This window comes from Gossypium raimondii, chromosome 12 (genome assembly GCF_025698545.1).
Source record: "Gossypium raimondii isolate GPD5lz chromosome 12, ASM2569854v1, whole genome shotgun sequence".
NCBI lineage: Eukaryota > Viridiplantae > Streptophyta > Magnoliopsida > Malvales > Malvaceae > Gossypium > Gossypium raimondii.
In genome coordinates, this window is record NC_068576.1 from 33,526,838 (window position 1) to 33,552,987 (window position 26,150).

At 32.9% G+C, this 26,150-nt stretch overlaps 1 protein-coding gene across 1 annotated transcript; it reads right to left on the reverse strand.

The window, feature by feature from the left end:
• Window positions 1-13,485: 13,485 nt before the first annotated feature.
• Window positions 13,486-13,918, reverse strand: LOC105762409 (protein M7). Its single transcript, XM_052625239.1, has 2 exons — window positions 13,593-13,918; window positions 13,486-13,489 (listed from the first exon to the last, which is right to left on the reverse strand). Exons 1-2 carry the CDS (start codon window positions 13,916-13,918, stop codon window positions 13,486-13,488), a joined length of 330 nt encoding a protein of 109 aa, XP_052481199.1.
• Between the last annotated feature and the right edge of the window lie 12,232 nt (window positions 13,919-26,150).

A 26,150-nucleotide genomic window follows, 5' to 3' on the forward strand; every position in this document is an offset into this window, starting at 1 on the left:
ATGCAAAAAGGTTCCTACCCATACCATCTGCTACACACCACGAGTTCCCCAGAACCAGTCTGTAAAGCTCCAACAAATGTGAGCATAGCTTGATGTGGTAAGACCACCAAATAATCAATAATACAAAAAATCTGCCGAATATCAAATAGTGCGATACAATCGCCAATAACATATAATATGCGATAAAATTGCCAATCCCCTCTGTACTCCAGGTGCAGTGCAATGACTACATATAAATGCAGACTTAATATCCCACCAGTACTCCACGAAACTCATCCGTCAACCACAAGATATCCCATCCTAATGAAAATGCAATACGTCACACAAACTCATACATAATCATATCTCAATACTTTTCACATTTCTTTGACATATTTAACATGGCCTCAATAATCACATACTTTCAGTAAATGGAAACAAAGTTCCAACTTTCAAATTACCATTAAGATGATATCATTCAACATTACACAATTTCACATACTTTTACGATTTTTCAATGTGCATGTATAGCAACCTTTCCAATATAACATAGCAAACTATCCATGCAATTATATCATGCATAAACTCATATCTTCGCAAATCATGCTATATATACAATCAATCTCATGTCAAATAACACAATCATGCATCACAATACCATTCACACAGTTACACTGTCAAAATAGCAACTTTGCTAACATATCACTCTTTTAGGGCTCGAAACGTACCTGGTTCGGCCACTTAAAAAATTAATTATTGCCTATTAAGCCAATCCAATCAGAAAGCTAAATCATCCAATATATCAAAAAAATTATCATTTTTAATTAAGTTTTTGAGTTTAGGACCGACACCTTATTTTTCACTTTCTCACAGCACACTAGCAAATTTTTCAATTTTCCTTAATAAACATTAAAACAAACCTAAGTCAAAAATTAGTATAAATTCCATCAATTCATCTCTTAACCAACCCTAAAACACCCACTTATGTGTTTCAACTAATCGTCGAAATTAATACTATTTTATGTATCCTAATTAGTTAAATTTCTTACAGTATTTTCTTACGAATCATGCGCGCGAACGTCTTTCGACTTTACGGTTGATTTGGGGTGTTCCGTTCAGCACCTAACACAATTAAATAATAGAAAATTAGTAGCTAATATTTATTAAAATCCCTCATTTAATCAATCCATAACCTTTTCGCAACAACTTTTTCAAGACAACAAACTAGTTTACAATTATTCGCACTTACACTTCCCGAATTCTGATATTCGAATGGCTAATTGATCAAGAAATTATTTCCCTAATTAACATGTGATAGCTGATTAGTAGGTTTCAAGAACTCAAATTAATTCTAGGAAAATATGTGAAAGAATTAAGAAGCAAAACAGCCCCCTTTCTTGCACATAGAGGCACGCACCACCACTCGCAGTGGTCAAATTCGGGGCTAATTTAAAAATGATTTAAAGATCCTTTAAAAATTAGGAAAAATACCTTTAAAATATTTAAAATTCCCCTAAGTTCAAAATCTAGTAATTTAGGTTTTTAATTGACAAGATTAATCAAAAAATTGAAGAAAGAAAAGATTTTACATAAGCTAGTTGAGAGAAACAGAAATGACACTTTCTTGGCAATGTTCGGGATCGATCTTGGAATTCAAGATTTCAAATTTGGGGCTGATTTTAATGAGGAAAATACCAGTAAGATGGTGGATAACATGTTAACAAATCTTGAGATAAAAAGAAAAAAAAAGATGGTAAAACTAGGTGTAGGCGATGGCAACAATGGAGGAAGAAAGAAAAAAATGAAGATCAGGGAGGAGAGGAGAAGGGAGGAACGGCTAGGGTGAGCAAAAATAGAATGAAGGATGATTATTTGTGTAAAATTAACATTTATACCTAGGGTTACAAGGGTATGGATGGCACACACATTAAAAACAAAGGATTTTGTAAAAAAAAAACAAAGTTATTTTGCATGGGAAAGGATTCAAACTTAGGACCACAATTTAATTTTCATGCTTTTGCATTTATCAATTAACCACTAGGCTGTTTCCTTATTTTTGAAATAATTTTGTAATATTCATTTTAAAAACAAGGCATGTCATATACTACGGATTGAGGCAAAAATAGAAAAATAATAATGGTGAGAGAAAAGGAATTTAAACTTAGGTTTCAAGGAACGTTTCACTAACACTTAACTAACAACCCAATACCTCATTTATTTCTTAAAAACACATAAATAATCTCAAAAATTAGGGCATGACCACTCTCTCTTGATTCCCAAACTCGATTCTACTAACCCCCAATTTTTGGGATGTTACAAAGTCGACCTCATATCAATCTTGGAGAAAACTGTGGCACCCCCAAATTGATCAAAAAGGTCGTTTATCCTCGATAAAGGGTACTTATTGTTCACAGTCAATTTGTTCAACTTACTATAATAAATACAAAGCCTCATCGACCCATCCTTCTTCACAAATAACATTGGAGCTCCCCACGGTGATACACTTGGCTTTATGAAGCCATGATGTAACAACTCTTGCAACGGCACTTTGAGCTCTTTAAGCTCCTTAGGTTCCATGTGATAGGGTGCAATGGACACCGGTGCTGTCCCAGGTAGCAACTCAATTCTGAATTCAACCTCATGTTTTGAAGGTAAACCAGGCAACTCTTTCGGAAAGACGCCTTGAAATTCTTTCACTACACGAGTATTCTCCAACATTGCACCATCCACATTTGTATCCAAGATGTACACTAAATAAGCCTCACATCCTTTATGAATCAGATTATTAGTTGCTAAGGCAGAGATCACATTCAATAAATGATTTGACGTTCCCCGATCATGATTACCTCATTCCCATCTGGAGTCCTTAAGGTAACCCATTTTGTATCACATTCAAGACTAACCTAATGCTCATTTAGCCAATCCATGCCCAAATTGAGATCAAATTCTCCAAATGGTAATTTCATTAGGTTTGTAAGAAATACCTCACCTTGGACTTGCAATGAACATCTCTTATAAATTTTGTTCACATGCACAGATTATCCTAAGGAACTAAGGATAGTTACATCACTTACAAACTCTTTTACCCGAATTCCCAGTTTATTAGCCATTTCACAAGACATATACGAGTGGGTAGATCTAATATCAATTAATGCAAAATAAGGAATGGCATTAATGGTAAAAGTACATGCTATCAGGTCTGTTACATCTCGATCCTCCCTACATCTAGCCGCATACACAAGTGTTGGATCTCTTGCATCTACTCGATTAACACCCTGACCTGGTGCTTGCTGCCTCTGTCTAGCATTTTTACCTCTGTTATGACCCAAATCTCTCAAGGCCTGCTGTCCAACTCTCTTGTTCGGGGCTCGGTTCTATCCTAGTGTTTGCATCTAATCATTAAGCTATAGACGGTCTTAGATCTTATGGTCCAGCAACCCACACTTCAAGCATGCTCCCATGCTCTTCCAGTAATCACCTGAATGCCTCTTGCCACAAGTGGCACAGTTATGAATTCTATCTCCAGCTGCAGCAACGTTCTGATGAGGTCAATCATCTCTAGCCCACTTAAATGGTTGCGGAGCCTGCACATTAAGGTCGGATTCTCTCTTTGCAGGAACTCTTGCTTGCTCCTTCCTTTCGCGCTTTATACGCCTAACATCCTCACAAATTTTGGTTTTCTCCACCAAAGCCTCGAAAACCATCTCTTGAAGCGAAGCCACTTGCATCATCAATTCTGACCTTAGCCCAAACTCAAATCGGGCGCAGTTATCCAGTTCATTCGCGACCATACCCGGAGCATAATGGCTAAGCCTCAAGAACTTAGCCTCGTATTCTATTATGGAAATGTCACCCTATCTAAGCTCAATGAATTCCAGTCTCCTAACCTCTACGCACCTCGTGCCCATATATTTCTTCTGGAAAGCCTCCAAAAAATATTCCCACGTCAATTGATCGACTTGGGTACATCTCACGATAGCCGACCACCAACGATAGGCTTCATCACATAGCAATGACACAGTCCCCTTAATTGTGCACTCCATATCATCTAAGATCCTATCCGTAGCCTCTAGCTAGTATTCAACTACGGTGAGGGTCGTCCCAACAGTGCCCTTAAACAACTCCACCCTACTTGAACGAAGTCTCTCAGCAATAGTGCCACGACTATTACCTCCAGTTTGAGCACCTACCACTTGCTCTAACACTGTAGCATGGCTTGCGATACAGCCTTGTTCACAGGCTCTTGTTGACTTTCCTCAACAGTGGGTGCGCATTCCACATTTTCCACTACTGGCTCAAGGGTTCGCACTTGGGATGTGGATGAGTCGACTAGGGTACCCTAACCCTGCTCTCCGCGACCTCTCATTCCTTGAGTTTTAACTCCACGAGTACTAATTTTAAGTTTTATGAACGTTTTCCAATAGAGATAAGTTATCACTTGAATATTTTTTTTAATCTAGGTTGTATTCTATTAGTTAACATTTATCTCACTATTTATTGTCTTCACAGTCTAGAGTTTTCAAAGTCTATAGTTTTCACAATCTACAATCTATAATTTTCACAGTCTATACTTTCAAATCTAAATAACAGTTACCTAATATCGGCTTTTGGAGTCTCAAATTTTTATTTGGCAATAATTTTAACATGTTGCATGTTTTTCCCCAAAAACACCTTTATATAATGCATGAAGTTTTTTCAAAACACTTTACCTGTAGTCTGAGTTTTGAGTCGGGTTCTGATACCACTAATTTTAATCCCTCAAACCGGGCCTAGATGTTACTACCCAATCTAAGCGATTACATGAGCCATAGGTACAGAGAAAACTTGAGTTGAAGTAAATTGGTTTAACCTTCGGAAAACATGTGCTAATAATGCTCTTAACCACGGGGTTTTTAATATAAATTTGACAGAACTCTTGTTTAATATTTGTAAAAAAATTTGATGATCCTCTAATACAAATTTGATAAATTGAGTTTGCAGAAAACAGTTTTATTAGGAAAAATGTCAAATTATTTAATCCATAATATAAAAATCCATGCAAATTGTCGAATGTCCAAAATTTAAAATCTGATGTCACAGTTCAATAGTACATCACAAAATAAAATCCCAAATAAAATTTATAAAGTTCATAAAAATCCAAAAGATAATAAAAATCCATAATCATGAAAATCATTTTTCGAGAGCATATCCGATGACTGATTATGAGTCCTAACCACAAGGATTACCTGAAACACGCAAGTAATGTGGGTGAGCTTTAAAACGCTCAGTGTGAGATCAACACAAATATATTTATATACATATAAAAAATATATGAATCAAACATCATAATATTCATGATTTATAACACTGATACTTATGTATGGACATACAGATGCATATTTAAAAACGATGCACATTTTATAGAAAGTTCCTACCCATCTCCGTTACACACCACATATCGAGTTCCCCAGAACTCGTCCATTAGTAACACCATTTGTGGACAAGCCACCGCTGATCTATAGGTAAACTGCCATTGATAACACTTTTGGGGATAATCCACTGCTAATATAGAGATAAACTGCCCCTGATAAATTTTATGGACAAGCCACCATTGATTTGTAGATATACTTCCACTACTTCCACCTTTCACAAATTCCCACCCCATGCGTGTGACATGGAAATTTCACTTTTACACACATGTGAATCACTTTTAACATTTAGGCATGTGGACATGCTGACATAATCACATTTTGCTAGTCATCACTTTAATATGTTTAGTCATACTTGTCACATTAGATCATAAATCTCAATATTCACATACTCACATATATATATATCACATACTTGAATCAACAAATATATCACATAAGCCATGCAACACATGTCCTGAGAACGATATTTACACATGCATCATTATTATAACAATAATCAAATCATGTCACATATCTCATGCGTTTCACAAAATGTATTTCGGATAGAGTCACTTACTTGGGTCCTTTGTAATGAGTTTTTCGGCTCCTCTTTGATTACTTAATGTACTTACAATTGGTTATAATTAATTTATTAAAAGATCAAAAATAACTATACCACCAACAATAAGTAGAATCGATCCCACACCTTTTATCGTAGTTCCGATTTGCCATAATCCTTCTTAATGATTTTGCTTTGATCTAACTCGAAAGACATATCTAACAAATGAGTAATGTTTATTGATTAGGATCCACTTGAAAATAATTTGTCACTGATAGATCGATAACTAATAGCCTCCCACAATTTTGGACCCTCGAAAAGATTATTTCCAATGTGAACTTAGGGGCCTCCCCTATGATTAACGTTTGGTCCTTCAAGATTGAAAGGAATAATATTAATACGATAATAAATAAATAATAAAATGTAATTGTCTCTATGACCAATATACTAATCGACCAAGGGATGAAATCACCAAGAGGATGGGTTTAGGATTAAAAAAACTCACACTTACAACTTCATTAAATCGGGATGGACAACTAATCGAATGAGGAACGAGATCGGAGAGTTGAGCGGCGATGACAACAGTACTACGGTATCGGTGCAGCGATGAGGGAGTGGTGGTCTGGCGATGAGTGAAGGAAAGAAAGTAGAGGCGTTCGGTGCAAAGGGAAGGAGTAAGAAGACAAAAATGGAGGAGGAGAGGAACCCATGGTGGTGCACGACGGTGGTCACAGCAACAATCGACGACGACGACGAAAAAGAAAGAGGAGAGAAGGGATGGTGCGATGATGACTAAAGGTGTGGCAATAGGTGGTGCTAGGGTCAGTCGTGGTGGAAAAATGGAGCAAAAGATGAAAAAGAGATAAGGTGGTGGTTAGAAAAAAGGAGAAAATAGATGAGTTTGTAGAGAAAATGAGAAAATGTGGAGGAGAGGGAGGTAGGGACGGCAAAGGGGGTTGGGAGTGAGAGGAATTGTTTGGTCAACAATGACTAGGTTCAATGAACCTTTACTAAATCCAAGGTATGAAGTTTTGGCAAGGGAGGGAGACATGGAGTGAAAAAGGGATCATGCACCCTCAACTTAAGGTAAGTTTGACTCTTAAATGAGGAAAGGAATCCTCCTAAATATGATGACTATAGGTGCACTGTAACACCGCTAACCCGTATCTTTCGTCGAATTAGGGTTACAGTGTATTACTGATCAACCAAAAACCATGCAACATAATACCGTTCAATAGCTTAAATATATATTAAACCGTTCATATAAATGCATATTGTCCCTAAATCGAGCCCTCGAGGCCCTAAAAATATCTTAGAAGCATATTGGGACCAATTGGAAACAATTTGAAATGTTTAGGAAAAAGATGCAAAATTTGCAAAACAGGGGTCACATGGCCGTGTGCCCAGACCGTGTGCCTGACATAGTTGAGACACTCCCGTGTCTCAGGCTGTGTAACCATCGAACTAGGGACACACGGCCGTGTCCCAGCCCGTGTCCTCATCGGTGTAACTATCTGAGTAGGGTCACACGGCCATGTCACACGCCCGTGTGCCAGGCCGTGTAACGCTTTGAGTTGCCCCACACGCCCGTATGCCAGGCCATGTGTTAGGCTGTGTAACTCACTAACTTGCACCCTAAGGAAACCCTTAGATGACACATGGCTGAAACACACGCCCATGTGGACCCAAATTTCCCTAAAATCAAGCCATGTCCAAAATCATTTCATGCATAACCTTTCAACCAATTCATACACACTTTAAATGTACCTAAACATTATCAAAATACCATTTTAAGATTCTAAATCAACTAACCAATATGTCATTCAAAGGCACCTCAAATGCATACAAACAACACCAACCTAAACATGTCAAAATTACCACATTTCGATCATCATATCCTAGCTCAACACTTACTAAAACATACCACATATTTACCATTCTGAATCCATGCAATACATACCATAAAGGACCTTATAAACATGCATAATAAGGTGACAAAAGTGACCCAATTTTTCAAAACATCAAATGGTACCAAACCAACATAACTTCCAAAGATTTATACATGCCAAAGCACCAACATCACATTCATCAAAATATCATTACAAATCACCCTATACATGCCATTATAAACCTTGTCCAAAATACATAAAATCTACAAAATTGACTTCTAGATAGTGTGATAGATCTCCGATGAGCTTCCAAACCGATCGAGCTTCTGATAATCTATAAACAAAGGAAAAAAACTACGTAAGCAATGAATGTTTAGTAAGTTCATATAAACCAAACTTAACTTACCATATCATTTGCATAATATAAAGCATAAGCATAAAATCAACCATAACCATAAGCTTGACATAAGCCTAAACAACAACATCAAGTTCACAAGTTAGTAACTTGTTCATATATATATGAAATTATCCATAGGATATCTGATTCATCATGTATAAACATAACATTTTGCGCCTTCAGTGTTCCATAATGTCATGATTCATTGCACTTACATACTTATCATTTCCTTTCCCTTTTCTTACCCATTGAACTATCTAGAATTACATCGGATACTAAGGAAAGCTCACATGATGACAAAGCTCACATGAAGTGTGCCTTTACATATGACCGTAAACTTTCCTTTACATCATTGCTCACACAAGCTATGAAATAAGCTTGATGACACAAGTTGTGAGTTAGAATGTAAGCTACACGATGTTGTTCACACGAGCTGTGGAGAATCTGCAACAAATGTAAGACCTCATCCATTGGTAGGACATTCAAGACCAACACCCGAAACATGAAATCCCTAATAACATGTCATTTGTATCCTAAGAATTCCTAATGTTCAATCGGGACTCAATGCCCGTCAATTCATAAGAGTATTGATATGTTTATATATATCGATCCATTTACACTATAAATAACAAAATAACATTAAATTTAAATAACATAAACACGATAATCGTTCATACAAACTTAACTGGACGACTAGGGGCGTAGTAGTTAGATCGAACTAATCCGAAGCTTTCGTCTTTCCTCGATTTAAGTCCGATTGAGGTTTATCTTGATCTAAATAGATAATTATATTCAATTAAGCACTTCAATTAACCTCAAATATTCAATTCAACCCATAACTCATATTTATGTAAAATTACCAATTTTCCCCTAACATTTTAACTTTTTCACAATTTAGTTCTTAAGTTTATAACTTAAAATCTAACCATTTTAATCTAAATCCATGTTAATCTAACATGCAAGGGACCTTGAAACAACTCATATGTACCATCATTTCACAATAAAACCCTAGAATTTATACCTTTAACAAATTAGTCCCAAATTCCAAAATTCAACAAAAATCACTTAACAAAACTTGTTAGTTTTTCAACAAAGATTCATAATCTATCATTTAACATCAAAACCATTCAAGAACATTCATGGCATAACCCTCAACCTTTAACAGTTTTACAAATTGACCCTCAGACTAGCTAGATTAAGCTACAATAAACTCAAAAATATAAAAATCATTAAAAACGGGGCCTGGAAACTCACCATGCAATCAAACTAAGCTTGGTCGAACTAATCACTCATCCATGGAGTTTCTTTCTCTTCAAAATAGGTTTTAGGCAAAAAAAAAGATGATACATTGTGTAATTTCTTTTAGGTTTTAACTTTGTTTGCCTATTTACCATATTAACCTTAAAAACTAACAAAATTTCAATAAAACCATGTCATGCACATCCACTAACTAATTAAATGGTTCATTTACCATTCAAGTCCTTTAGGTTAAGGTTTCATAGTCATTTGACCGTTTTAATTAATAGAACTCAGCTTTCTCACCTTTTACGATTAAGTCCTTTTCACTTAATTAATTATGCAAACATCAAAATTTCTTAATGAAATTTTAATACAACCTTAATATATTCCCATAGACATCAAATAACTAATAAAATAATAATTTACTCGTCAGAATTGTAGTTCCAAAACCATTGTTCCAATTTCACCGAAAACATGCTGTTACATGGACGACAACTCCTTAATGCACATGGAAAAATTTGTAAAAATTTAATTGAAGAGGTGTGAACAATAGGGCTTGAAACTTGGACCACTAGGATAGCTAAGGAGTTATTACACCGCAAGACTACACACTTCCTTATTCTTAAACTTGAGCAAATAATAATAATATGGGATGTGACAACTCAAAATATCAAGAAATATGATATTGGGCTATGCAAGTGTGACTATTTCATGACTTGTGCCCAATCTAGATATTAAGGATAAAATGATATAATACATGAAAAAATTGTTACAAAAAGGTTATGTCGAGTCACGACTTCTTATAACTTGGGTAGTAATGATGCTTTGCTAGATGTCAGCCATTACTTGTAATATTAGAAACGGTTAGTATTACTATTAACGTTAAAAGAGCCTATAGGGTCACACCCTATAGTTGAAGCGAACAGAATCCAAATACATTTGATATTGTATTTTGTTGTCACATGAATTAAATTATTTATTGACTTAATTTAATTTGATGGCTAAATATGAACACATTATACGTACAAACTTGTTGTACACAAATAGAGAAAATATTTAAAATTAATATATAAATTTGATTCATATAAAATATTAATTGTATATATTTTACTAAAATTATTAATATAAACAATTATAATAATTTAGTTTATATTAATAATTTTAGTAAAATATAAAAGGACATGGAAAGTGGTATTCTTTTGGAAAGAATATACTTTTTTTTCATGACTTTCAATTGTTTCTCTAATAATAAGGGAATAATCACGTTTTTCTTTCTGATATATGATATCAAAAGAAAATAAAAGGAAGATACGCCTTAGTGTGTTAGGGTTACCAAGAAAAAAAATAAGGTCTAGCAGTCATCTTTGAATTCTCTTTGAAATTGTTCAAAGAGTTTTTCTGTTTGTGGTTGACTGGGTGGACTATGTAAAGGATGAGACGCTTTTCATTGTAGCTTGGAATCGACATCGAATCAGCAACATCCTTTTATCGTTTTTCAATTAAAAAGATACATCTTCAACCTTATTCCAAACCGTTCCGTTCCTTGTATATGGATCCATTGCTGTGGATGATTGGAATAATTTTTCTGTTGCGCCACAGGGCATACTGATGGTCCCAACAGAAAAAAAAAGTTGAATCTTCAAGGACTATTCGATAATTTTAACTTTTCCTTAATTATCATCGATTTGATCTAATTCTCAATCTAAACAATTATTTTAGACAATTCATCATTACCAAACATTTTTATATAGTTCCATGATATGCATGAACCTATGTAATTCCATTATTTTGAATGCCCCTTAATTTTTTACATTTTATTCAATTTAGTCCCTAAAATCAAAATAACAATATCTTTCAATTTTGAGCTTTGGTTTCAAAATCAATCTCAATCACATCCCTTAGGGACCCTCTACTACCTATTATTATAGAAATTTTACCTCAATTTTCTATTTTATTCACTTAAGTCATTTTGTACAAAAGTAACAATTAAACATTACAATCTAGTCCTTTTTCACATCTAAGAATAAATTCTATCAATTTAACATCAATTTCTTCAAGAAATCAACAATGGAAACTTTTAAAAACTTTAACAATTTTGCAAATTGGTACTTGGGCTAGCTAAATCAAGCTCCCACGACTTCAAAAACATAAAAATTACAAGGAAAAGACTTAATTGAACAAACCAATTATCAATCGAAAGTTTGATGCCTCAAATCCTAATTTCCTTTTGTTTTTCTTACAAAGAATCGGTGGAGAAGATGAAATAAGGGTGGCAACTTCATTTTTTAACCTTTATATTTTAATTATAAGTTAATTAACCTTGTTTAATTAATTTAATCTTAATTAATTTAATCCTTAATCACCATTAATAAAAAATGAGTGGAAAATGACATCATCTTCCACTAGTTGATGTAAAAAAATGGTTTATTTACCATTTTGAATCCTTAGCTAATTAAAATTTTATAGAGACAAAATTTTTACAATTTAGTGTATTTACTTAAATTAAAAATTAATAGGAAAAATTAAAGGATCGACTTTACTAAAATATTACACCAACTTAATAAATATTTAATTTAATATTTACGAATCTAGTTTACGAAAATGGGGTTCTGAAACCACCTTAATCGACACCACTGAAAATAAGGTTATTACAACAACGATTGCAGACGTGGCAGTGCAATGTTAGCAAAAAAGAAAATTTTAAAAAAATAAAATAAAAAGTACTTTTAAAATAAGTACACAATAGATATGGACAAATGGTTGTCGATGTCATTTGAATATGGACACTCTTTTGTCCAGATACATTATGAAATTATAAAAATTATAAAAATCATTAAAATTATTATTTTTAATTTATAAAATTATTATAAATCAATTAAAATCATTAAACTAATAAAATTTATAAAAATAATTTATTATTTTTATATTTTAAATAAAAAATGAACATTAACAACTTATATCATAAAATTAAGATTAACAATTTTTGTTATAGTTTTTCCTTTCATTTTATTTCATTTTGTGCAAGTTATATTAGTCAAATAATTCAATCGAATATGAAAAATAAGGTTTTTTTCTAATTTTTTTATTTTAAATTAATTTCTAATAAATTTATAAATTATTTTTATATTTTTATGACTTTAATGAATTACTTTTTATAAATTTATAACATTTTATGTTTTAATTAATTTTATAAATTTTAATAATTTTAATAATTTTTAAATTTTTTATGTTATTTTATATTTTCAAATGAATCTAAGTAAATGGTATCCAAATTCAAATGAACTTGAACAATCATTTCTTCAAGTTCATTGATATACTTATTTTAAAAGAATTTAAAATAATTTTATCCAAATCCAAATGAATTTGAACAACCATTTGTCAAGGTTCATTGGTGTACTTATTTTTAAAAGATTTTTTATTTTTTTTCTGACCACGTCAACAATCAACGCTAATGTGAAACGTTATGACAGTTATTATTGGCTGACGGGACGTCTGTTAACAATCATGATAGTGTTGTCATTAGTTTCTAACCGTAAACGCTTCTCAAATAGTCTCATTGGTCCAACCTGTCAATTTAAGGACTTAATTGGTAACAAAAGGTTAAAAGGGAATTAATTGATTTTTTTTAAAAAAATTCAAGAGTTTATTTTTTACAGAAGATTTTTTTTAATTGAAAAATTCGTATATTCTCCTATTTAATTTTAAATCCATATAAAGTATAGCTTCTTATGAACAAATTTGCCATCAATTAAACTTTTATTCTTTTTACTTTATTTTGAAAATTAAAATAATTAACTCCTACTAAGCTTTAATAATCAACCAACTAAACAATCTATTTAGAAAGGAAACAAGAACAAGAACAAAGTTCCACAGACCAAGCTGACAAGCTTATAATATAAATATAGTTTCTAAAAGTAACGTTCATATATCCTTGTATTTTGGGTAATCTACCAGTAGAAGTAATCGGGAAAGGTTCTCATGAGCTCTCCACACACTTATTCTTAAAATCTCGCATGCAACTACTTCAGTATATCACCTGCATCAGAAAAAAATGTCCAAGGAGAATTTGTTGAAATAAGGAAAAAATAAATACGAACAATAATTTCCTTCAAGTGTGTACATATATATTAGTAGTATACAGGGGAAGAGAGAGAATACATGGTTCAAAGTTTGCAGTGCATTTCTCAGGCAGCTGCAGGGCCATGTTCCGATCGACACCAGATATAGGAGGGCCATTTACAATAACGCACAGACAGGGTTGCCCCAGAGCTTTGATGGCATTGCAGCAGGTCTCACTTGGTGGAATGGGGCTAAAGGGAGCAACTGCTGCTCTGCAGGGTATTAACTGCACGAGTGCTGAGAAGAATGTGCTGCTACAAGCATTGCCCTCGCCTTTATCCACAAAACCTGTTAGGACCAACCCAAAAAGAAAAACTGGCAGAACCTTGGAACCAAAAAACTTCATATTTGACCTCAAATGCTCTCCCTTTCCTCTTACAAGGAAATTGTACTGTAGCACAGCAGACATTTATGTGTGTGTGTGTATGAATAACACTCATGTCATGCCATTAGGCATATCTATCCTAACCATAGATCACGCATTTCATGCCGTCATCTCTATGCTACTTCTGCTTTCTGATCCGATTTCCATGGAGAAAACAACTTAAATTTCCTCAGATAGTAAAAGTAACAGTTAGTAAACCAAACTTCCATGACCTGTACATTGAGTATTTAGTATTTGGCATTAACTGATATTGGTAACTGAGAACTAAAGCGTGTCAAAAGAGATGGATTATGTTAATAAACTATTATCATCTTAGTGTTAGGCATACCACCGTACCTGTCATGATCAATTTTGCGGCATCAGAAATCCGTGCCAAAGCAGGACGTGGCTTTCCTCAAGTTTCTAAAACTTTAGAAACTACCTGTTTTATTTATCAACAATTTGCTGGATGTTAGACAATTTCACAAGCTAATCATAGTGTTTCATAATTTGAATTAGAGCTTTAAGAGTTAGATGTTGATCGTCCCTTACCATAACCTCACAACCATAAATGAAAAACATTAAAGCCAAACTTTTTATCGAGGCTGTTTTACTTTTATCATCGATGTCAATTGTACAGCTTATGCATCTGTACATAAGTAAGACCGTAGCCCAAATACTTTTTTTTAAAATTATTCTTATTTATATTTGGAATTGATTCTGTCAGAGGAGAGTTGTAAACAATTCGTCCGGGTTTGCGTAATGCAATTAAAGTTTAGTTATTATCGCACAAGCTGAAAGAATTTGTCAATCTGATTGAATGTGCGAAAATGGTTGAAAAGGTCATGGGCCTAGATAAAAAGACCAAGCCCTCCCGAACCTTCAGGAAAAGACCATGGACTTCTAGTTCGCATCCATTGCTGTGTATCAACGATTTATTTGATTAGTTGAAATCTGCATCAGTCTTCACCAAAATTGATTTGAGATCAGGATATTATAATTTAAAAGTGAAGGATAGTGACGTACCAAAAACAATGTTTCGTATGCGATATGGTCACCATGAATTTCTTGTGATGCCATTCGGGCTGATGAATACACCTGTGGCATTCATGGACCTCATTAATAGCATTTTCCAGCCCTATGTAGATCAATTCATGATTTATTTATTGATGATATCCTGATATAGTCGAGATCAGAGGCTGAGCATGATAAGCATTTGAGTATCGTATTGTAAGTGTTGCGTGAGAAAGAACTTTTTGGGAAGCTCAGTAAATTTGAGTTCTGGTTACCTGAAGTGGTATTTCTAGGGCGTGTTATCTCAGCCAAGGGAATTCGGGTTGACCTAAAAAGATTGAAGTTATTCTTCAGTGGAAAGCATCGAAAAATGTATCGGAGATTCGAAACTTCCTTGACTTGGTCGGTTATTACAGGAGATTCATGAATGAGTTTTCCAAAATAGCTTTGTTTATGACAAAGCTCTTGCATAAGAATGCGTCATTTGTGTGGGATAGTCAGTGTCTAGACAGTTTGAGAAGTTGGAAGCTATGTTGACAGAAGCATCAATCCTGACTTTGCCTGAGTCAGGGAAAGAATTTTTTTTTTCAGTGATGCCTCATTTAATGTTTTTTTCTAAAAATAAGAACTTGGTTATAATACTTAAAGTAATAAACATTCAATCAAAATTGTACATTTTCGATTCATTTAGGATGAACGCTTCAACTAAGTAGTCTTTTCCACTATACTCAAGCTCACATCTGTCGAATGTGGGTTCACTTGGTTATAAGTATAATACTTTGCATGGGAGTTATCAGTGTTTGAATTGATAGTAAATTGTATACGAATGAGTCTTATTGATGTTCTTATGTTCTAAAAGTAATAGTTACTGCTGGTTCGAGATGGATTCTGAATCTGGAGTTTTGAACTACCGTTAGTGAAAATCAAATGGGTCTCTACTCTGACTCTTCATGTTTATTATTCATACTGAAGTGTATCTATATGAGAGTGATCAATCTAGAACCTGGAAACCATGGATAGTATAGTATGAATATGATACTTATACAGCTATAGGGATAAAGTTATAATTAGATAATGATATAGGTTAGTTTGTTCGAGAATAAGTTTTATAGGATGTAAGAAGAGTGTCATGAACTTATGAAAACTTGGGTTTGGGATGTGTCTGGTTCGTAGAGTTGGAAATGTGAGTCGAGTCACCACAGTGGTAAAATAAAGAAGTCCGTCGAGACTGTAAAAACAAACTCCAATATGAAACTTTGTAGGAAAAATTTCATGGCCATGGCATACTCTGAAAAAGATCTGTTAAATGGAATTTTATCTAATGGGATTCTCTACGTGTCCTAAGGCAATGATGGGCAAACCTCACTTAATGTGAGTTTAGGCAAATTCATATCGCAAACATAGCAGTTTTGATATGCCTATGTCGTATCGTGTTAGCCTTTGTGGCATGCTTTATATACATATAGCCTTTGTGGCATGCTCTATATGGATCACCTTTGTGGCGTATTCTGTAACAAGGACCTATGGTGTGTACAGTATATCATTTTTTTTATATTCAATGTGTGTTGTGAAGTCCATCAGAACAGTAAACATGAGACTCTAAATGTTGCTTGTATGACATGTTCTGTTATGTCTATGTGGCATGAACTATCAGGAATGTCTAGTAAGAGTTGACTATGAATGTTTGTCATTATTGTAATATATGATTAAATTCTTTTAGCTCTATAATAAAAAAAGCTAATATGAGGTATTGAAACGTTCTAAGCTTTGCGTGACTAAGTCTTAAGGGTTTCCATGAAAAAGATATGTGTATCTATATGTTAAGAAGGGTATTCATTCTGATGATCTATAAATATGGTAATTGATGGGTATTGTATCTTCTTCTAGAATTATTCTAAATCTGAGTTAATGTTATCTTGAATTATGGGATTCTAATATATCACGTTATGGAATTCATCAGAGTGGTCTATGCAGTGATTTTTCAGTATGGATATGTGTGGTACTGAATCAGGGTTTGTCTGAGTATGAATTGATGGTATTATATTCTGCATAAGTATTCGCCAAACATATATGTTTTCGCTTGTTATAAATGTCAGTGAACAACTGTTTGAAATAAGACTATGGGTTAAGGCATGGATTGTTGGAAGTGATTACTGAGAGTATGTTTTGTTAATATTGTTGTGGGACAATAGACTTATGACACATTTGGAAGGATTCCTTAGTTAGCTAGATAAGTAAGACTAAGTATGACAAAAGTATAATAGCTAGTATATACAAGAATGGTAAACTATGAAGGTCCGCCGAAAAAAATGATACAAAATAATTAGCACCCAACAATTCATATAAGACCACAAATTATCCATCAAGGTAATGAGCTCACTAAGTATTCCTATACTTATAAAATTTTTTATTGCTTTTCATGTAATTGAGAAGAGACTTCGCTTAGAGGGACGACGCCAAGAGTTCGACAAGGTGGTGACACAGTGAGCTATTATGCATACAGTGGATGTGTGGCGTAGTTAGGGATACGCCTGTCAAGTCTATATTAAATAAACTTCCATTTTGTAAGGATTCGAATCGAGTTTTTTGTAATAAAATTACTTTAAGTTATTTCCCTTGTTTTCATACAATAAGTTTATAATAAATGTGTCAAATAACAAGTTTAAATGAATGAGAAATTGTAAACTGTTTTTTTTATTTAGTAAACCTGTGTTGTAACACCCGAGATCCAAACCCAGTGAATCGGGTCAGATTTGAGGTGTTAAAAATCAGACATATACAATTAGGCTCTAGTAATTGCAATTATGTTCAGAAGTATCGTATAATAGTCATTTTTAGTGGTATTGGAAACAGTGGTTTCGGGACCATAATTCCAATTAGCGATGCAGTAAATATTATTTATTTAATATTTACAACTCTACATTAGTGTCATATTAAAATTTGGTTAAGAAATTTTAATGTTTAGATAGTTAATTAAGTAAAAAAGATTAAATCGTAAAAGCTACAAAAGTAAATCATTATTAGTTTATTTGTTTCTAATGGTTAAGAAAACATAAAATGAGGGTTTTAAAAGGTAAATAAACCTTATACCATGATTAGTGGACGATTTGGACAAGGCATTATATGAAATTTAATTTCTTTTTAAGGTTAAATTTGTAATTTAATAATTAAGCATAATTAAAATAGACAAAAGACATCATCTTCTCCATTCTTGTCTTCTTGAACCAAAAATCACCATCAACAAGAGCTTGAGAATCAACCAAGCTTTCTTTATCATGCATGGTATGTAAATTTGGCCCGTTTTAATGATTTTTATATTTTTAAGATCGTTTTAGCTTAATCTAGCTAACCCGGGGATTAATTTGTAAAATTTTTAAATGTTTTGAAATGTGTCATTGTTGTGTTTGTGAATTTTTTGAATTTTGATGGTAGATTTATAAGTTGGATAGCTAAATAAGACTATTTTGTAAAGTAATTTTAGTGATTTTAATGTTTAAGGACTAAACTATTTAATTACTAAAACTTCATGAAATTCTTGTGAAATTATGATAAATGTGGGTTGTACAGGGACTATAAGAAATTTGGCCAACTTGGTTTAGGCTTAATTATTTAATTTGAAAGTTTTGGGTTTAGAAACTAATTTGCATAAATGGTGAAGTTTTGGGTTATTTTGTAAAATATGAATAAAAAGGATTAAATGTATATTTTAATTATTTAATTTGTTTTAAATGGTTAATTGAGTTAAAACTATTATTTAGATCAAGAAAAATTGTTTTAAATGGTTAATTGGGTTAAAACTATTATTTAGATCAAGAAACAAATCAACCGGACACAAATCATGGAAAACCAAGTTAACGAAATAATCGTTGGCAATGTATTTGTAATTTTTAATAGGTAAGTCCGTATGTTGATTAAACTAGTAAATTGTTGTTTTTGATGATTTATTTATTGTTATACATATTGTGAATGAGTTAAATTTATTGATATTTGGTAATTAGTGAATTGGACTAAACTACAGTATTTGTTAAATTGATGATTATGTATGAAAAGTGAGAACTATATGGATGTGTGCTTGTAATGGTTTACAGTGAATAAAGTTAAATGAATTGAATGTGTAATGTGGCCCATATGAAACTCGTGAATACTTAGGATACAAATGATATGCCATTAGGGGTATTTACCGTTTCGGGTGTTGGTCATAATGTCCGACCGATGGCTGAGGTCCTACATTTGGTAATACAGTTACAGCTTGTGTGAGCATCAATCCCATGTATCCGAGGTTATTTCATTTGGTTCATCGGGTGATAAATGTGTAAATAGAAATAGATATATGAAATGGTTATTTGAAATTTAGTCATGTGAATGCAAAATTTTGATATGAACAATTGAAGTGAAATGTGTTATTTTAAATGAACATGGGATGAATTAATTAAGTTCTATATGCATTTTATTATAAATGTATCATGTCATGTTTATGTTATATGTGTGTATTTATAAATTCACTAACCTTGTGAGGTTGTTGTGTGTATAAGAAATAAGTGAGCTTATGAGCTAATTAATGAAATTATGTCTAAATTGTTTAAGTTGATTCCTATTTAGTAAGTTTAAGTTTAAGTTTTATGCAAACTTACTAAGCATTGAATTGTTTATGTTTGTTGCATTCTTTCTTTGTAGATCTTCGAAAGTCACGGTCGGTTTGAAGTTCATGTCGGAGCTCACACTATCCGTTTATTGACTCAGTAGTTAATTCAGTCATTTTGGTTTGGTTATAAATGGCATGTACTAGGATTTTTAAATGTGAATATGTATAACTTAGTTGCCTTGTGTTTTGGTTGTAAAGGTGAATGTGTACTTATTGGCACTTTTGGCTTAAGTATGTCATTATATATGTGCTTATGATCAAGTTGATTAATGCTTTGTGTGATTGGATTGAAATATGGTAAGCTACAATGGTATGAATGCTAAGTGTATGATTGTGATTGATGAATGTGTAATGGTTTAATACTTAAATTGTGGTACCAATTAGGCCATATTGATTAGTCACTTAGGTTGGATGTTTTTGGTATGTTTAAATGTGTTTTGAATAGATGAAAATGGATGGAAATGGTATGGCTTGGAACCTAAGAAATGGTAGTTGAAATGGCTTGGTTTTGAAGTTATTTTAGATGCACACGGTCTGCAACACGATCGTCTGCCACACACGGTCACCCCACACGGCCATGTGGCTTACTTGATTTTTAGTGCAAGATTGCTGATCTGTCGTAATTTGATGTAGCAGATTAAACTAGTTTTCGTACTTGAGGAGCTTGAATACAAGAACTTTTATTATGTTTTAGTTAAGCTTTTATATTTTAGTTTCAATTCAATAAAAAAATGTATTTTGAGTCTTTTATTGACCTTAGAGGCCAAATGAGGCCTGAAGGCGAGGTAACATACTTAGTAAGTGTGCAAGAGACCATTCAAAGGTGTAAGATATCAAAGTTGGTCACTGTGAGGTTGAGAAAGAAGTAGTTATTCCTGACTTAATAGTTTAGTGGAATAACAAGAGATCCTGCTAGGGTAATGACTAGTTGATTGAATAGAAACCTGAAATAGGAATTAGTCATGACCACTGAAGCGAGCTAATCACCGATGCCTATAATTAATTAAAGTCTATAAATTAAGTTTTCCGAAGTCCTTTATATTTATTTTTTTATTTTTTATTTAATTATTTATAAAAATCCAAAAATATTTACTTTATGCTTTATCGTAATATAATTTGTTTAAATTACTAATTACATCTATTTACGTTTAGGTTGACATAAAATTATTAATTCACCTCCCTTGGGTACGATCCTCAGAGTACTTACTTCGTTGTAAAAACCATATTATAACCTAACTCGTATACTTGCAGACACCGCCTCGATTTCATATCTTTTATTTGCAGTATTCACACTCTAGAAGTTAGTACGTCCAGAGGCGGTCACTTAAATTTCTCTCAGAGATCTTATAAACGTTACTATTCTGCCTTGCAAATCTATTTTGGCGGCTACCCACTTCGGTATAGATTTTCTATGATTTCTTTTGGACATCTGTCGATTCCTGATTAGGAAATTGAAACAATCGCCTGAGACTTAGTTGTTAACTCATCATTAATCTTATTTATTTCCCTACGGTAGTTGGCATTTTCTGGCTAAGGGAAGCCAACGATTACCATCGGTTGAACTCCCCGTGCACGTCTAACTTTTCCTATAAATTGGTACACTCGACGTTCATTTTTCCTTAAACCTACAAAGCATTCCTTCTTACTCTACTATTTTCTTGCTTTAATCATCTGTTCTAAACATTTATCCTCTTCTCCTTTTGTTTCCACTTCTATAAATGACTTGATCTTCTCTACTAGGAGACCATTTCTATGCCTGGAAAACTCAATCCCTATCATTCTATTTCTATATGGCTTTCTCAAAATTTGAGGATAAATTCCCCAAAAGTAACATCCTATTATCCACCATGTTGGGAAATGTGTCCATATTGTAGTAAACATGTAATTTTTTTATATTTATATGAACAATGAATAAATAAAAAAATTAATTTCACATTTCACTATTATGTTTTTTGTATTTTTTGTCTTTTATATTTTGCATGCATAGCAAATTTGTGACAAGTAAATATTAGCTCATTGATTGTCTAAAGTTCAAACTGAAGATAAGTGACATTCTAAATAATGTTTACATTTCAAGAAAGACAACTTACTTCAGTAGATAATCTAAATAAGTCCATAATCCCATAAAAGGATCAAAGTGAGAATTTTTTTCAAATATTGAGAAGGATTATTATGTCATCTACAATTCCAATTGGAAAGATGGCTAGTCTCGGCTATCGGAGCAGTTGACTCCACGAGTAGAGACATAGATGTATTCATTGGTAGAATGATACATTAGATTGGACCAAGATGAATTAATTTTGAATCCATTTGTGAATCAGTTCACTTGTGATGTTCATGGTGTGATTTACCTAAATCTTAAGTTAGTCAATGACCATGCATATGCAACTCATGTGCTTTGATATAAGTGGAAGCTTATACTCTAAAGATGATCAAGCCCATTGCCGGTATGCTGGGTACATGACTTGTGTATGGCATGGCTTTACTAGCAATAGTGAAATTCATAGCTCAATTAAAGAGTTAATGATATCCTCTCATTGACATTGTGTGGATTGATAAATATGGAACGTGGCCACGAGTTGCTTGTTCTCGAACTAGCAATTTATCACAGTCATTTGTTGATAATGATCATAGTAATCATTAAGAATATACTATGCTAATAATGAGATAAAATAGGGTTGTATTAAGTGAATGGATTTAACTCAAAGGAATCAAGGATATCATCTGAATGTAACACACACATGACGAGGTCATTAGACAAAACAGTTAGATGAATTGCTTTCGTAAAGAGTATACAATAAGGAGTTTTCAATCAAGGTACTTCTTGTGGATTGACTCCATGATTAAGTAATTGCAAATTATTGGAATGATTCTCTTGGACATAATTGCAATCACCAGAGCCTAATTGTATATGTCTGATTGGTCCATCCGCTAGCTCAACAAAACCTCGATCGTACTGCATTTGAATTAGAAGAAAAATTCTATGACTTTGGGAATAATTTAATTAAGTTGATTTACTTGATGTGGAATTAAATTAAGTGGTCGTGAGAATATTTCAACTAGAGAATTTGATTAAAGAATTTTTTTGAAAAAATAATTTGGAAAATCTGAATGATTTTTTGAAAAATTAATTTTGTTCAATTAAAGTTAAATTAATCAAATCAATTAAAATTAATATCATATTTTTGAAAATTAATTTTCAAATCAGACAATTGGCCCAATGGGTAATTGAACTTGAAAATTGGACCTGAGATCGTAAATTTTGCTCCGGAGCCTAAAATCGAGACCAAGACCCAAAAAACTAGTCGAACTGGGCCCGATATGTGAAACCGGGCCGATGGTGCAATCGATGGCTAGACCGGACTGGTCAGGTCGTCATTGACCTGGATTGAACCGGCAACAGCCGAACCAGATCGAGGTGTCGTAAGGGTTTTGCACCTGGATCACTGGACACGGTGGTGCTAGTAGCTGCGATGACGGCGTCTCGGTGACTGGCGGTGGTTGGTCATTAGTGATTGACTAGTGGAAGAGTTATATTCCTATTGAAATTCTACCAGAGAATTTGATTTTAGATTAACTATTCCAAAAATAATATTATTTTAATAGTTTAGTATTAAATTTAATTTAATACTTATCTTAATAGTATTTTATTAATTTAATATTAAAGTTGTAATAGGCCCAATTTTCCCGACCTGTTAGTGAAATAAACAAAATAAAAAAAGAAAACCAAAATTTTAAATAGGCCACAGTCCAAATTACAATGGGCTCAAGCGGCCCGAACACAAAATACCCAAAATGACACCTAAACTACATTTAGCCCAACTATCATGGCCCAACGCAGCCGAACACAACCAGAAACCCTAGCAGCAATGGTGAGCCTCTAGCGCCGCAGCCACCAGGGTTCTCCGTACACTCCAGCTGGCCTCCGTACCTGCAACGAACAGAGGCAGACAAAACAACAACGAAGAATAGCAAGAAATGACAGCAAATAATGCGAGATTTTTTCTGTAATTTTTCTTTTTATTTTATTCTATTGTTTTTCAGCCATATAAAGCCATTTTCCAGAATTTGTAAGGGGTTACACACGAGACCAATACACAAAAAAGAATCAAAAAGCAATAGACTAAGTTTTGAAGGTGTTCTTTCCCTATTTTTCTCTCTGTTTTTTTTCTTTTTCTGCTTTTTTCTTTATTATTAATCGTGTAAAAAAAAGAAAGATGAAGAGTCGAGGTCGAGAAACTTACCTCGCGGTCGAACCTCGGTTCCCTCCACCGCAATTGGAGGCAGGCAAAGGCGAGGGGGCTCTCAAACGGCCTGTTGTTTGAACGGCGTGCAGAGGGAGTCTTTAGTTCTTTTTTAGGGTTTTATCTTTGTAAAAAAATTAAAATGGCTACTGATTTAGGGTTTAGTTAGTTTTTACATAACCAAAGAAACGACGTCGTTTTGGGCCTGCTTAAGTGGCCTTAAAACGACGCCGTTTAGAGGCTTGCAACCCGCGCGATGACCCGACCCGAGGAAGGATCAGCGCGTTTTGCCCTCTGTTGGGAGATTTGCGCAAATGGTCCTCTCTCTTTTGTGGCGTGTTCAAATCAATTCTTTCCTTTTTTAATTTCGCCCTTTAATTTGATTTTCGTTTTATTTTAGTCCATACCGCAACGCAGCGTTTTGGAGGGCGGGGATATTTTCTGCTTTACTCCCTCCTTGTTCCTCGCGCACCCGATTCGGCCCCTTTTCATTTTTATTTATTGCGGATTGGCCTCAGAATTTCTGTTTTCATTCCAATTTAGTCATGATTGATACTTTTTGCTATTAATTAATTTACTATTATTTTTTTATTACTATTTATTATTGTTATCATTATTATATTTGATTACATTTCTATTTACTTGTTTATGTATATATATATTACTTTATTATTTAGTACTATTTTTAAACTATTTTTATTATACATATATGTATGTACGTAATGTATATATTATTTAATTTTAATTTATATATATTTTTATACCTATTTCTATATATATAGATACTTTACTTCTTTTAAATGTCTACATATATTTAATTTATTTCACTTTTGCATATTAGTATATATTATTACTTACATGAAGCTTTTCAATCCCTATATATTACTTATCTTAAATTAATATATGTATATTATTTTATGTATTTGATTTTCTTATTATATCATATTTATTTTAAAATTTATTTGGATACTATTATTTTATGTAATATTTATTTTAACCTTATTTTTAATTTATTTCAAATTTCCATATATATATGATTTATTTTAAATATATTTTAATAAATAATTTCCTTCCTTCATGTTATTTTATTCTTCAAAACTTGTTGCATATTTTTGTATTAATTTGCTTGGAGCTTCATTTAAGAATAGTTTTAGTTCATTAGCTTTTGAATATTAAAGTTATTATTTGTATAAGATGTGAGATAATTGCTCTTACGTGTATTGTATTGCTTGCTTGTATCTATCGATTCTTTGTCGTTCATTAGTGTACATTAATTTATGAATCACCATTTCGCGTTGTACGTTATTATTTCATGGTTTTTATTTGTTCAAAAGATTACGTTTAATATCATTCAAATATAGAGAGCATTTTTATTCAAAAAGTTTTGTAAAAATAACGCGACAATCGAAATTTTGGATCCTCGAAAAGATTGTGTCGTAACTTACTGGATTCCAATCTTCCTTTTTGAATCTAAGAAACCGAGCATCCTTTTTAATTAAAACATAAATAAAAAGCTCATTCTCGGGAATTCGATACGTTGTGTCCTAACGCATTGGATATGACATGTTGTTTCCTCGAGACGAGGATTTTTTTGAAAATAAAGGCAATATTCGATATTTAGGAATTTTATGAAATCGAACCCTAACTTACTAGGTTTTGATTTTCTCATTTGACCCAAATAATCAGATATCCTTCTCAAAATGCATAGGTTTTAAAAGTAAAACTTAATTTTGAGGATTTGAAATGTTGCACTCTAACTTACCGAGTGTAACAATTTATTTCTTTGAAATAAGTGTGCCTTATTATCCAATTCATTTTATTCAAGATAAAAGGATCGTATTTTAAAATCTTTTCAAAATTTTGACACTAAGACATTAAACAATCGATTTGGTACCAATTTTGGGCGTTACGAGGGTGCTAACCCTTCCTCGTGCGTAACCGACTCCTGGACCTATTTTCTCAAATCTCATAGACCTAAAATTATTTTCAAGGTGATCTGATCACACCTCACCCCAATAAAGGATCAGTGGCGACTCTAATTTTTGTTTTTTAGTCGACAACTAAATTTTTATTTTCGAAAAAAGTGGTTTCGAAAAAAGTGATTACCTTAATATTAAATTTAATTTAATGTTTATCTTGTAGATAAACATTCTACTATTTTAATAAGATTTAATATTAAATTTAATCTAATATTTATAGCCTAATATTTATCTTGCTAAATATTATATTAATTTAATATTATAGTGATTAATTTTAATCATAGTTGAACTCTCTAAACTCTCCCTATATAAAGAGAGCCTTGAGCCATTATTTA